Source organism: Centroberyx affinis, unplaced genomic scaffold (assembly GCF_046629955.1).
Source record: "Centroberyx affinis isolate AG114_WGS23_722 - 3 ecotype Tasmania unplaced genomic scaffold, CSIRO-AGI_Caff_v1 ptg001981l_1, whole genome shotgun sequence".
Lineage (NCBI taxonomy): Eukaryota > Metazoa > Chordata > Actinopteri > Beryciformes > Berycidae > Centroberyx > Centroberyx affinis.
The window spans coordinates 410,032-425,301 of record NW_027280327.1 but is presented as its reverse complement, the minus strand read 5'-3'; the positions used below and the strand labels follow the sequence as shown (position 1 = coordinate 425,301).

The following is a 15,270-nucleotide window of genomic DNA, read 5'->3' as shown; positions in this document are numbered from 1 at the left end:
TAATTACCGAGTTGAAAATACATCACTCCAAATTACATGTATGTCTTGTTTACATCCTGCAAAATGAAAAGGGCACTATTCAAAATATTGAGTAGTGGGTGTAGTGAAACATATTGTGTCCTATGATTTTGAGGTATGACAGACACCATTCACAAGAGGTTTATACAAATGCAATTACACAGCTCCTTCAAAGAGTCCACACCATCAACGCCGCTGATTTCTGAAAGCCCATAACCACATGAGAGGCTTCGCCAAGACCTCAACAGAGAAGACTTCACTGTGGGCTCCGCCGGAAAACAGACCGGGGCCCAAGGCAAACCTGAAGCCCGTCTGCTTCCCCGGCACATTGTGTACTTTGAGGACGACTCAGACATCCAACGGAAGTTCTTGGCTTTTCTCCTTTCCAAGCAAGACCTTCCTCCCTGCAAAGTTACACCAGACTCACAGCAAGAACAAGGGCATCGGATTCAAGTTTCTGGCTGCCAGGTTGGCTGGAGAAAAGAACATGGACACAAGCCATACACTGATGAGTATATTTCCCCTTTTTGTATGGCTTTATTGAAGAGCCAAGACTTCATTCTTTAACTTGTAAATCAACAGACTTGACTGACTTGTGAATATATCTAGTACAAACACACACCCAATTTGGGCTATTCATTAAGGTTCTGTGTTTTGTAAGTCTTCGTGGTAGCCAAATAATATATCTTCAACTTTTCTTTTCTTTTTCCTTGAAAGAGGAAAGGAAATTAGTTTCACTTTGAGTTATCAGGACATTTGACTCAGATCTGCCTTTTATGACTCTGTAGGCTGCATCCAGCAGGACTTTGTTAAAACATTTACTGTCACAAAGGGACTGTATTAGAGTTCCCAGACATTTTATTATAAAACTGTATCGCTTTAACCTTTTAAGGCACACATGGGACATTGAGCATGAATAACATATAACAAAGGATGACCTTTCCATTAATTATACTGGTAAAATGGGGCTTTCTCATGTCCTATTAAAATAATAAGAAAAAAAAGTATTTTATCCTGACTCTAAATCCATGGCCCGAAGGTATGTGGAAGAGGAGCTCTGTTGTATATTTGTCTGAGCATTAGGAATAGAAACAACCATGAATTATTTCAGCTTAATACTTTAATTCTGTCATTTCCTTTGGTGGAATTATTTCAGAAAACACAGACACTGTAGAGATACTGTATTGTACTCAAACTAAAGAATCCAATTTTAAATGTCTTGACATTATGTGTAAACTGACCCCATGAATCTATTGATATTTTCTTGTTTAAGCAATGTCATTTCCTTTAAGAGGACTCCTGAGGGTGTTTTCCTGGAGAAATTACAAGAACTGCTTTGAGTTATCCCTTTGTAAACTCAGTGATGAGGAAATATCCTCATTGCAAACACAGGGAATAACTCCCCATTGCAACATACTTGGTCCTTATTTCTGCCTTCTGTCTTTACTTAATACAGTACATAAACTTACATTTTTTGTGCTTTTCTCATTAAGCGCCATACATTCTACAACCCTCACTTCAGTCTTCATCAGCTCTCACATTCATACTGCATCTTTCCCACATGGACAAAATTAGTCTTTAAAGCACCTTGTGGTTTCACTCCATTCAGTCAGGGGAAGGCAACAAATGGCTACGTAAGAAGTGCGACATCACACAGTTCAGCTCTGACACAAAGAATCAGAGTTAAGCATATCAAATGTAGCACTGCTGACCTGTTTGCATGCTATTGCTTTGTATCTAACACATGTCCAAGTCTTATGATCAGGCTTCAGGGACACTGGACCCACCCTATGGTCTGATTCTGAGTGTCTCTGTCATGGTTGCTGCAGTCAGCACCACAGCTGGTCCCCTTGCAGCCTTGAATATGTTAGTAGTAATGCACTCGTCCAATAGTCCCTGTTCCTGTCCCCAGGATATCAGGCTGGCCGTTCCTCCAGATCTCACGTATGATCCGCTCCCTCTCCTCCAGCCGCTGCGCCCGCTCCAGCTCCTCAGCTGAAGTAAACACGTTCACGCTCAGCGTCCCATCTGACTGGCTGTGATGATTATCAATGGGGATCTCTGTGCTGGGCAATGGAGCGGGCGCCTCGACCTCATCTCCTTCCTCGTCGTCTTCGTCCTCGCTCTCCTCGTCCTCATCGTCCTCGCTGATGTCCTTTAAGCGTTTTTTCTCAGGTGTGGGAGGGGCGATGTTGGTGCGGGGTTTACAGGAGATGCGGATGACCAGGAGGCAGAGTGTCAGCACCAGGCCGAAACACACTCCGATCACAAAGTACAGGCCAAAGCTCTCTGGGTTTGCTGCAGGAAGGACAACAAATGAAATGAATTGGAGTTTATATGGTTAAAATATGTTGTTGTTGTGCTGGAGGCTTTTTGTTATTGTACTATGTTTGATAATTACTTGATTAAATACTATTATTATGATTGATGATTTTGCAGACTTGCTGAGTGTGACTGACCTTTGATGTGTGCATATGCAGCAATGCTGTTGCTCAGGAGGTCCATCTCTTTTTTCTTCACATCCATGGTGAATGTTGACTCTGTTTTTTTCACACCTAGACAAACAGAGAAAATACCTCAAACCTCATTGCACACCACATGAAGTCCCACTGCGACACCTAATGGCACAACAATCGTCACACATGGTCATGTGTGCCACAGACTGGACAGTTGGTTCAAATGACACGAGCACCCAACCAATGCACTTGCAGGTGCTGAAAGTCCCCTGCTCTGTGGAATGTACTTAAAGTGTTTTTTACGACCACCCTGCCTCCGATGTCACATTCTGTGCAGCTCTTGCGCGCCAAACCCACTGACCACAGCACTTCTTCGTGTGCCTTTGGGTGGGTGGGATGAGGCCTCCGACTGTCAAACAAAAGCTCCTCTGTGTCCTCCTTAAATACTGGCTTCAACTGGGATCATCATAATGCATTTGGCACATGGCGCACTGCCGCTCCCTCTCTCTCTGAACCATGACAGGCCTCTTTAAAGAGGTCAGGGGTCAACTCTCCTAGTAGCCAACAAGGACTCCTTCCTGCATGATGAGACTCCCAGATCAATTGGTGAAGCCTAGAGGAAAAGTCCAGTGTGTTGTTTACTTTAATCTGTATTGTTTGGACTTTGTGTCCCTGACATCGAGGCTCATCTAGAGTGACGCTAGTCTGAGTCCTTTCCTACTTGCTTCCTGTCAGTTTAGCTGTATTGTTTTCTCAACCGTTCCTTTGCCCGGTTGTGACTCCTTAATTTCCCGAGGAAGTCTTTCCCACAGTAAAACCTGTGGCGCCATGCATCGGATGAGATACAAGGACAGCCAGTTCTTTTTACTTTGCAGTCTGTTTTTTGTTTTCAGTCAATTATCTATAGGCGAGCCCCTATGTTACCTCCATGCTACCTCCTCTCTCAGTAGCTTTTGTCTCTAGGAGAGACAGGATGTTTCTAATCTGAGAGAAACTTTAGTTGCATTTGCCAGCATGGAACACTATACCAGGATCATATGGTCTTGCTGGGTCTTCCTAAGTTAACCCCCCCTCCCCATCTCCACTCCAGCTCCACCCTGCCACCCTCGTCACATAGCCTTTTCCTGCTGACTCTGGCTTTTCTCCTCTGCTTTGCCATAGTTTTACCAATTCCCACCTCCCTGGCCTGATGACATCATGGTGTTGTGCATGACTCAGGGACACATAGGAGCGTTGATAGCAACACAGTATGGGCCAACTCAAAGAAAGGAGGTGCCTTGAATCCTTCCAGTGTGTAAGCATTAGTGTTAGCGCCAGTCCCCTTTCTTGTTAAACATGTGCTTTGTGTTATGGCCTTATCCTGCGGAAAAAACACTCTGTTCAAATGTGAAATGACGACTGACTCCAAAGCAGTCCCACTCTAACCTGTGCACTAAGTCGAACCACATGTCACGATGCCTACACATGGATCATATGGATATCCCCAAATTGCACAAACCACATGTTTATGTTTTCATTTACCTCAAAATTGCATCCACTGATAACCTCAGTCTCTGATTTCTATCGTGATGCGAATACCTCAATGATTTATGCAGCATTTATCATGCTTATTTGTTGATGAAGCATTCGCCAAACTTGAAGCATAAAACCACACACATGTAAACCATATGTAGTAATGTGGCTCACTGAATGAACTTTAAAAACACAGCTAACATTCTCCTGTAAAGCAGAGGTGGACAGAAAGTAGTATAGCGGTAAAGATACGGTAAAAATCTTACCACAAAATGACGCTCTGGAAATAACTCCTTAGTCCCAGTTCATAGTGCGATCAGTTGGAGGTGAATGCTGAATGATCAAGCTTCTCCCTCTTTCTCTTTATCTCTCTCTTGCTTTGGATCAGTGCCTGTGATCTTTGGTCCTCAAGCTAAACAGTTCATTTGGCCACCCTGAGACAAGAGCAAACACACACACAGACACACACACACATACAGACGTCAAGCTACATTAGATCCAAACTCACTGAGGCATTTGCAATGCAAACAATGACAGGCCTTTTGCAGCCGCCGCAGGATACACGGTCCAGAAAGAGACTAGAGGCAGGCTTTCAGCTTTCAGTTCAACTGTGCTGTCTTGAATACATGCAGGGTAAAATATACAGTGACTGCAGAAACACAGGAATGTCCAAACTATGTGTATGGCAGTATGAAAAAAGCAAAGTGAAGAATAAAGACCAGTGACATTTCAACACATACTTTGTGACAGTATATAAAGTTTTCCTGGCACAGTCGAATATATAGGAGTCCCTTCACATCTCTAGCACCTCAAACCGTAACCATCTCCACAGAATATTACAACCAAAACCAAAGGCTTGCATCTAGCTGGAAGTTAGCGCTTTCCATGCCAGGTGGGGATAGAGGGCTGTGAAAAATGCTGTGCTGTGAAGTTTTCTAACTTCTCCCCTGTTTAGGAAAAAGCTCCCCTGCCAGCTTGAGTTGTTTTAGCAGAGCCTCTATGCTTTCCAGTGCAGATTTTGATCTTGCTGACTCTTGGCAGATCCTATGTACACTACAGTGCCTGACCGAGAGAGCGGCCCGGCCCGGGGGCTAGCGACAGAGCGGTCGCTATGGCAACCGTTTTCCAGGCCACCCCCTCAGTCCCCACGGGAGCGAGACGATGGGCCTTTTGTTTCTGGTCCCCACCGTCTGGATGGATCAACGCACTGTCTTCCTGTTGAGCTTCCTTCCTTCCTTTTCAATTATGGACAAGGTCGTCTCCTCCCTCCCGCAGCGCCCCCCCCTCCCGCCCCTATTGGAGTCTATTCAACATTATCCAAGCAGAGCTGGAGAACATGGGCTTTCAATGAGATATTTTGTTTTTGTCTCAAGAGTAATAAAGTGAAAGGCTCGGATGACTACAGTTGTTCTCCAAGACAAGGTCAAAGCTAATGATTGGACACCTAACTGAGCTTCTCGCACACTGGAATGCAGCGAACCTGAGCTTCGTCAGGACTCAGGCATCTGTTACTGCTGGTTAATGACAACTGGAGACCTGTTTAAAGCCTATCTAAACACTAATTATTCTGCCCTGTTGTTTTGTTGTGTTTTTGTTTTACCCCATGGAGGAAATTATTAACAGACCTTCTCCTCCCCAACTACGTACAATCCCATGACTCAACTTACAGTCATTTTCTCCAAGTGACCCAATTTGCTTTTCTATTGCAGATGTAGCCTTGCAAACCTAGACCTCCCTTACAACGAAGGAGTCATGCAATAGCAATGAGGGATTTGATCCCTCATCGCTCAGATTGTTTTGCCCAATCATAGTTTGCTCAAAGCTTGAGCTTCATGATAAATTGGTTGGTAAATATTTTGAATAAGAACCACAACAGTCCTCCCATTAGGATACTGGCATAATCAAACAATATTGACATTACTGATTTAAAAAGGCGGCATCTAGATTGGAACAAAAGCAACCTCTAACTTGCTACATCAAAGTGGACAAGATTCTAGCTAGGACCAGGAAAGCCACGCACCTTTATGAAAAACAAATAAACAAGCAAAAAAACAGGGATAGAATAGAATAGAATAGAATAGAATAGAATAGAATAGAACTTTATTGTCCACCGCAGTGGAAATTTGCCTTTGGCTTCACAGGTTGGTTAAATTATGACTCAATACAATAAATAAAACACAATACAATGCACAAAAATCAATAGACATAGCCACCAATATCAAAACATGTGAGCAAGAATGGAGTATATATGAGTCATTTATGGCTGTTTATACAAGCTGTCATCAATGCCTGTCATCTAGAGAGGAAAAAGTAGAGGGTGTTCAGGTCGTCACAAGAGTCGGAACTAAGGAGACAAGACAGCTGCAATGAAAATTTCCAGTGATCTGGCAGGTTTTTCATACAAAGTGAAAACATGCCACAGCATGTGTCTTCATGCCAGTTCTGGGTTCCTGTGACGTTAATGTTTAGTCCTATTTTTCGTCCCTTCTAGCTTATCATTTTCTAGTTCCTGACCTCATATCCTGAGGTCAAACAATCTGTCCAAGCATCCGCCTCCTGCTTCCTCGCAGCGTGCCGACTATTAAATAATCAAATAACGCATCCTGACATGACTTCAGCTGTGCAGGAAAAGTATGTCTAAATGTCTCTATTTCATATTATGTCAGATAAACACAATGTAAAAAGACAATCCGGATGACAAATGATGAAGAGTGCAAGTATCTTTAAATTCATCCCAGGCTCTGTCAGTCTATGAAGAGTTATTTATGTAAGACCAAAGCAGCAATTCTAATCTAACTGATGCTAACATAAACACAGTATGGTGTCATGTGGTCTGAGAAGAGGTCAGGCACTATTTCTGACTGAGTATTGTTTGCTTTGGTTTGGACGAAGGAGCTGGGTGGAAGAAAAACCCCAAACTATCATGTTGTGTGATATTTCTGTTGTCATCCACTTGAAGAAGACCACAATGGCCCTTCCTTCCCACAAGGTTTGTCCCTTTCCGCAAGGACAGTCTTAGATTGGAGTGCAGGCTAACGCCTTGCTTCCAGTTAAGAGCAGCAGCATCTCCATTGTCTGGGATTGGCATGCTGTTATTAGTAAGTAAGAAAGGATGATTGAGCCGTCTGCTGTCTGTGTGCACGGATGGCAACTGGATGATTTATCAACCGCGTACTGACAGGGGCAGACCTCCAAGGCAAAAGTCACCACTGTTTGTCACTGAACAGAAGCCCTTTTCCCCAGATACTTGCAGTTCATCAGTAATAAACGTTTCATAAACCATCCAACCACAACACTCCTCTTCCCCCATGAAGAAATCACAGTCATAACCCTTTGGTGGAATTTACTCAGGGAGTAAAGCCATATTTGAATTATAGTACGAAGATGAAAAAGTCAGATTACACGAGGGAGCAAGCCGGCCTCATTTCCTCATTATAATGACACACGTTGCACCACAGAGGGAAAGAAATATTTTCGATACCTAGAATTTCTGTGCCGCCACAGGAATCCTGGCACAATAGATGGGCTTTCTGTGGTTTGCCTGGGACAGGGCTTCAGAGAATGAAAATAGCCAGATTCGAATTTAATCACGTTTCATTGTTTTTAAACACAAATCCACCCACAGGCTCTGGTGCAGGAGATCACAGAGGCTGTCACTAGAATTGAGAAGAATTTATGGCATTGATCAAATTTACCCTTGATAATTTTCATTAGAAAGTTCCCCCTTTGATTTTGTGGCTGCTACTGAGAAAAAAAAAAATCTGTCTGGACTTAATGATGCATGGCATCAAACAAACCAGTCTGGGTAATTTATTCACTATTTTCAGCTTGTGGAGTTCATTCTAAAACTCAACATGTGCGTCTTGAATAAATAGACTGAATTAGAGCAGGTCTTGGCTGAGTTATTCTCTTTTTCACAAAGAAATTCTTTCCCTGACATTCTCTCAGTAGCTGAATAAAAGGTTAATAGCTACTTCCAAGCTCCCAAATGCTTGTAACTCCAAGGAATCTGAATGTGTATCACAGAAGTATCTTTTGGATGTCTCTTTCCAAATTCTAAATTTTAATTTAAATGGTCTCTACAAGCAGTTTACCATACACCTGTAATCAAGCCAGAGAACGCTCTCCAAGGCTTCCAGCCAATTGAAATCACCTGACCACCAACCCAGCCAACCAACCCCCAAAAAACAGCTTAATGGAACTTCAAGCTCTCCCCCAAACCACAGAGGTCCAGGCGGTTACTTTCCACTCGATAAACACGGACACATTGTCCAAACCAAATTCTGTGTTCATGGTGTCTGTTGAAGCATTCAGGGGGGTGCATAAGGTGAAGCTAATTTCTCATGTAAGGCACAGCTAGCTTTCTTGCCAGCCATGAAGGTTGCAAAGGACATTTTTGGAGGAAAAAAAGAGTGCATTTCTTCCTTGTTACTCTTGACATGAGATCTTGGGCATCAAGCTGTGCTCACTGTTAGTGCTGTTTCCCCTTTGTCAAGGCCTGCCAGAGCATCTGACTGAGAAGAGAGTTGTTGCATTTGGAAACTGGTCAGACATGTGGTTGCCATCAGTACAGGGACACGGTGCACCAGGTGAAGTTGACCCCACAGCAGACCGGGGTCAAATAGTAGTTCCAAATACTTTTATGTTTTATCCAGATCAGTGGCGTATGCTACTGACAATACGATGAACTCCAACAATTTGTAACAGTCACATATAAGATTTTGAGAGTCAATTTAGGAGACCTTTCTGTGAATGACAACTTCCCCCTAACACTGAATTGTCCTGATGTGATAAACCTCACCCATCTAATACTCCACACAGGTAAAAACAAACATTTATTGTTTGTAAGTAATATTTGTCTGCACTAGAGTGCACTGTCAGCTGCAAAGTCAGACAGCTCCAGCTTCAGTGTGTGCAAGGTTTAAACTTGCTCAACTTTTGAGTTTTCTCTTCAGTACGTCTGGACTAGAAGTAATTGTATATCTAACCCCCGTGTTGCTTGTGCAGTATTCAGACTTTGACGTTTTTGTTCCATTAGGCGATCTGATCTTATCCAAACTTTTTAGTGTTTGATATCTAGCTGAAAGAAAGCTTTGTTTTTTTTTGTGTGTGTTGATGTATTTGGCTTTGGGCATGTACTTTATTTGACAGACTCAATGAACAACAGGTTTAGCGCACTGCAGCCTTCAAGGACGAAAAACAATTCTAGGAGTATACACAAAACATTCAAAATCAAATCAGCGAGGCATTCTCCGCCAGCTATTATTTGGTTTTCGACATTGCACTTTTCAAAGAGGGAGGGGTTGCGATTTCAACATGATTGGGTCTGCCAACTTGACGCCAGCTTGGCTCAAACACAGGCTTCATGTTTTTAAGGGTGTGTAACTGCATCCCTTGGCCAAATGAAACGGGTTATCCTCATGTCATAAAAAGGGAACCACAGCGCACTACTTGTCCTGTGAAGAGCATATTTTGTGGGCTATGGTAGGTAATGGGAGGGTAATGGAGATATGGGACTGAGCCGGGGGTTAGGGCAAGTGGTTAATAGCGCCCAGATGTGTTCCTGATGGGAGGCAGAGGCAGCTTTGCTATGTAAATCAAGAGGAGATATCCCATGCACCATCTTCATATTGACTTTATCATACACAGTACAGCATCTCTTCTCTCTCTCTCTCTCTCTAGTCAAGCAAATAAAACGGTGCCCATGGCGTAGGGGAGCCAAATTGGAACCACAGCTCTGTGTGTGTGTGTGTGTGTGTGTGTGTGTTGACAGTTTTTTTGTCTGTGTGTGTGCCTCTGTGTTGAAATTTATTTGTGTGGTTGCGTGTGCATGCATGTGTTTGGCCATGCGCGTCTGTGTGTTGACAGTTATTACTTTGTCTGTGTGTGTCCCTGTAGGTTAAAATTGATTTGTGTGTGTGTGTGCGTGCATGTGTGTGTGAACTCTCCGCCGAGCACCCATGTGATTCAGTAAAGCACAGTGAGCCTCAGATGATCCTGAACCCCAAGCTCCAAAAATAGAGCCATGATCTCACCCTTCTGATCGATCTGGGCCAGCATCCAGCAGCCGGCCAGCGCAACACACTGTACTCATTACATGGACCCTACGGATTACTCTGTGACACAAAACACGTGTTTGCCCTTTCCATGGTTGGGCGGGTAGCATTACCCCCGTCCCGTTCACCAACAGCTCCATCAGATGTTTGTGACAAACATGTTTGTGATTGTTGTCACAGATGTTTGTGATTGTTGCGAAATGGATGGAGTTTATACGTAGCGTAAGTGAAGGCTTTTGGCTTGTCAATAGTGTAAATGTTTTATCAGATTGGCTGAGTTCCTCTTTGTTAAATCATTAAAGTGGCAGTAAGTAATCTATGACTTCTATCATCTATCCCACCCCCTACGCCTCTCACCCCTCCCACCCCCAGAACTACGGTGGCCTGTAATTGACACAAACAATAAAGTCGCATTTTCACAATAGAGACGAGTAAGTTATTTAGAGCAGAGATCCAGCAGAAATGTCTAGTGAAGTGCAAAATACTATAATAATAATGCTGATTTTTTTTGGCTTAAAGAAACCCAAACCCAAATCTGTGTAAAGTCTGACATCTAATGGTAAATGCTACTGAAGTTGCCATCTGCTTGGCTGATCTTTGGTGCCAGGTGATGTCATCACCTGTTATCCACTCTCAACCTGGGGGTCAGGACCCCCCAGGGGGTCGCAGGATAATTTTTGGGGGTCGCGAGATGATCTATGGGATAAGAAAAAACATATCTATTGTTTCTGATTTTGCTCAAATTTTTGCTTTTTTTCCTTGTGAAATACTGAATAATTTTAAGCCTCTGATAACTAATCAAATGATACAAGCTGAAAAGTTAAAGTCATTATTCTTTGTTTGAACTGTTCACCACTCTGCATACAGCCTGTGACTGGGGTCGTGAGTAGGCATTGCTTCATTTTAAGGGGTCAAAAAAGCCAAAAAGGTTGAGAACCACTGCTCTATGGAAGGTGACATTACCTGGCATGAAAGATCAGTCAACAGCAGATGTCAATTTCAGTAGCACCTTTAGATGTCAGGCTTTACACATATTTCGGTTTGGTGTTAAGTTACTCTTTAAGAATGAAATGTCGGTGAATGAAATGTGATGTCGCTTGTTGCTTGTAGCTCCGTCCTCCATTCTTCCAAAATAGAGTTTCGAAAGCCAGAAATCTCAGGACAATCATTCAGTCATTGGTATTGATCTTATGGGGCAGTAAAATATCCCATAAATGTTGAGTTGATAAGACAAAGTCATACCTTTGTTGCTGGGGCTCTTGATCAGTGTAATCAGTGATACCACGTCCAGACTGTGACTAACTAATCTTCCTCATGTCCAGACCTGGGTCAAATCCCCTTTGTCAATATTGCTTGTTTTAAAATGCATGGAGTACCAAATGGGTAGGGTTTATTGTCCTCGGTTGCACCCCACCCACCTGGCACTTCAGAAAAAGAAAAAAAAACCTTGAAAAGTATTTTGCAAAAAAGTCTGCTGCAGACTTTATTGGATTTAAAGTGCATAAGGGTTCTGCCATGCCAAGCTTATTTTATGTTCTTGGAAGCATTGCGTATGTTATGAGTGTGTGTGTGTGTGTGTGTGTGTGTGTGTGTGTGTGTGTGTGTGTGTTTGTGTCCAAGACAGCAGAGGAGAGCAAGCTTATGCAAACCCTCTGGACTTAGCATGTCAAACATCTCCCTCACCCTAAAGAGCGGAGTGTCTGGACCAGGGAGACACCCCTACTGGAAAGCAAGAAGCCTTGATCCCTGTAAGACAGCAGTGGTTGATGGGAGTCTTGCTAAACACAGTTTCAGAGACGTGTCATTCAGCAACCTCCTATTTCTCAATGACTCTATAATACCCTCTCGGTAACTTAATGTTGCGTGAAGTTGGAGCAAGGAGGTTTTATATTGGAGCTGCAGTAGGCAGCACAGAACTTTTTGTCTTTCAAAAACTTTATGTAGACCTATTCATAATTCCACCATTTACAAATAACCCTGAGTCATATTTGAACAGTGATTTTATGAACAGGCCCACATCAACATTACGGGAACACCGTTAAAGGTGCAATAAGTTTGAAGTGTCCCATGGAAATATCATAATGAAATGATCATAATAGATCTGTGGTGAATGTTGATCAATACCAGTGACTCAATATTTTTTTTTTTCGTTCACACCTACTCACATATAAAACTGCTCAACAATGGAGGATGGCACTACAAGACTTTTTTTTTTCTCAAGCAAAAAAGAAAATGAGAAAATACTGTTATTACAGTATTTTGCATTGTGATAGATTACCTCTTCACTATACGTTTCTGTTGTATCTTTGTTGTAATTAGCTAGCTTACTTGTCTCTATTGTGAAAATGTGACCTTCTTAATTATGTAATTTACAGACCACTGGAAGCTGTTCCAGAAACCTGTCGACGCTGTTGCAATTCCTTGGTCGCCGGTAGAAGTCGATAAAAGTCATCAATTAGCCTACTCACTGCCCCTTAATTACAAAATCTCTGTGTTATTCCTGTGGTCTAAGACAGTCTAAGTCAATATTTTTTAATGTGAACATTCTTTCCCAAAGCCATATATAAGACAACTTAAACTTGTGGAGCTGCTCCATAGAGAATCCATTGGGGAAGAGGGTAAAGGTGACTGGGAAAGCATGCATGGGGATTTTCTAGGGATAAGGGTGCAATTTATAGTTCAGAACTGACAACATTACTATAGAATAAAGCTAATTTGTAAGCCTCCCATTCATTATCTATTGAGTAGCCCCAGGCCTTATACTTGATGGCATCACATGCTTGAGTCTCATTTCTCTGGTTTCTGTGCTTTGGAGAGAGTTGTTCTCAAATATTGATAGGCTGACCAAGACCACAGAAATAATATTTATGGGGATTCTTAAATTAAGTGGTATACCCCTTTAAGGGTATCTTCATACAACATTCATCACCCTATTCCTTGCCAGAGGTTGTGTTTATTTCTTGTTGCTATGTGTCTCTGTCTAAAAGGGAATGTTTTCTCTTGGCCTTTCCCAGCTTTGTGTCGGTTGAAACGTTCTGTATCTCCCCTGCAAAAAGATTGGTACCATGGGAGTTTAGACAAGCGTTTCAAGCCAGAGATTGACCTCTGACCTCTGGGTATATAGAGTAGGTTAACAACCATCCTCAGGACAGATAAGACAGGCCCGCTGATAAATGAGTCAGTGGGATTTGGGAGAGAAGAAAGTTTGCTGAGATTGAATAGCTAGGAGAGGTCATCCACATGTCAGCTGTCCCCAAACAGCCTTGAAGGGGTTAGTTAGCTAAGCGTTCACACTTATCCTGCTATTTGGAAAGTTATCTGATTGACTTGAGGAGGCACGGCTAATGTGCTGCCGGCCCACTCAGATAATGTTAATTAAAGGAGACTCTTGAGAGTAACCCAACCCAACCCACAACCCCCCCTACACACACACACACACTGCTCTTTCTCCCTGATAAGAGGTGCTAACCACGATAGTCCACTTGAGAGAGCTATGGGAACTGAAGCATATGGTTAGCTGGTTTTAGCGTGAATGCCTGTGTGTGTGCGCGTGTGTGTGTGTGGGAAAGTCAAAGAGAAACAGAGCCATATGCATGATATATACATGGTTCATGCCTCTTTTGGAATAATGTTCTTAGTCTCCACCAACACAGGACTCCACTGTACTGTGACGTCTCTCACCTCAGTTCTCTCTGATCATATTACGTCTGCTCACTCTGTCCTCAGAAAAAAAAAATACAAAAAGCGACAGGATGTTTGCTTTTATTGCGGCAGGGTGACAACTAATTAATCAACACAAGGTTAGCTAACGTGCAGCTGCACAGGAAAGCCTTACCCAGGCTGTCCTGCCCTGTCTAAGTGCTGTGTCAGCTCCTCTTTGGCACTGGTTCATCAAATACATGTTGCAAACACACATATTTAGCAGGACTACACTATGGTGCACAGGCATTGTTTGGAAGGACATGGGTGAAAAGTTCAGTACGGGACAGAGGATGATAAGAAAAACAAAAAGACGAAAACAGCAGTAACTTTTAAAATACTAATTAAATAACTATAAAATAAAAGCAAGCGTCAACTTATAAAAGGGTTTCATCGAGGAGTGAGAGCAACCTTTCTCCACTGTTGCCATAACTCATTCTCTCCTCTGATTTAATCACAGTGGATTAAAATACTCACAACGGAAGCATGAGGTTAGCTCTCATTTGAAAACAAGCACACAAGGCACTCATATTTCATGTCAATGGAAACTTCAAGGGAGAAGATTACTACCTAGAGCTGTAGTGATGGAGACCAGAAATCAAAATTTATATCACATGGATAGCTTGGAGGAACTGACAAGTTCTCCCAAACACATACGACCCAAAACAAGGCTGCCTTGCTAAAATTTCTATGTGCATCAGCTGCAAAGCATGGAAACTTCAGACAGTGAAATCTATTGTGACACTCAATCTACAGAAAAGTCATGCAGTAATGTCCTTCCACTGTAAAGTACTGTGATAGAACAGCTGTACCTCACTATTTTTCCTATGGTATTGTCTATACACTGACACAAACTGTCAAACTCACCAGCCTATGATGTCCTAAGAAGTCCTTCCAAAGCTGTTCATTCCACAAAGAGAGCTTTAGGATTTGTGCAAATCTCAGTCAAAATCACTCTTCTTCTTTCCCTCCAAATTTTGAAAAACAACGTTACAAGCAATCCTGACTGTCTCAGTTGATTCCCTGTTGCTGCTGTGGTCCAGTCCTGAGGAGCGTGTGTGTCTGCGTGTGTGTACGGAGTCTGGGGAAGAGGTGGTAACTTCCTCTCAGAGTTGGAGACGGAGTGAGTAACAGAGTTTTTCTCTCTCCCGGCTCCAATCCACAAGGAGCAGGAAAAGCTGTCATACTATCCCCTTTTCAGATGGAAAAAAAGAGGAACAGCCTAAAATGGGCAGGCTTGGGGAAGAGGGGAGGGAGGAAGGGAGTGCTGGGAGGGGGAGTCTTCCCCTCTGTTGTTAAGGAAACAGGCAGAAAAAGCCAACTCCAGACAAATTAGCTCACCGTTTTTCCACATAGAGTCCACTGTGACGACAAACTACACAAACAAGGAACAACACTGATGTCTAGCTGTGTATGTTTGACCAATTTATAATAACCATTGATAGGCACAATGGAGTGGACATTATATTATGCATTTTACTGTACATTTAGAACTAATTTTCATTTTTATTGTGTTTTTGGAGGGTGGA

General features: G+C 42.7%; 1 protein-coding gene across 1 annotated transcript; it reads right to left on the bottom strand.

Moving 5' to 3' along the window:
• Positions 1-188: 188 nt before the first annotated feature.
• On the bottom strand, positions 189-14,875 carry eva1ba (eva-1 homolog Ba (C. elegans)). Its single transcript, XM_071530796.1, has 4 exons — positions 14,609-14,875; positions 4,253-4,420; positions 2,478-2,573; positions 189-2,316 (listed from the first exon to the last, which is right to left on the bottom strand). The coding sequence occupies exons 3-4, from the start codon at positions 2,542-2,544 to the stop codon at positions 1,886-1,888; spliced, it is 498 nt and encodes a 165-aa protein (XP_071386897.1). The 5' UTR covers positions 2,545-2,573; positions 4,253-4,420; positions 14,609-14,875; the 3' UTR covers positions 189-1,885.
• Positions 14,876-15,270: the final 395 nt, after the last annotated feature.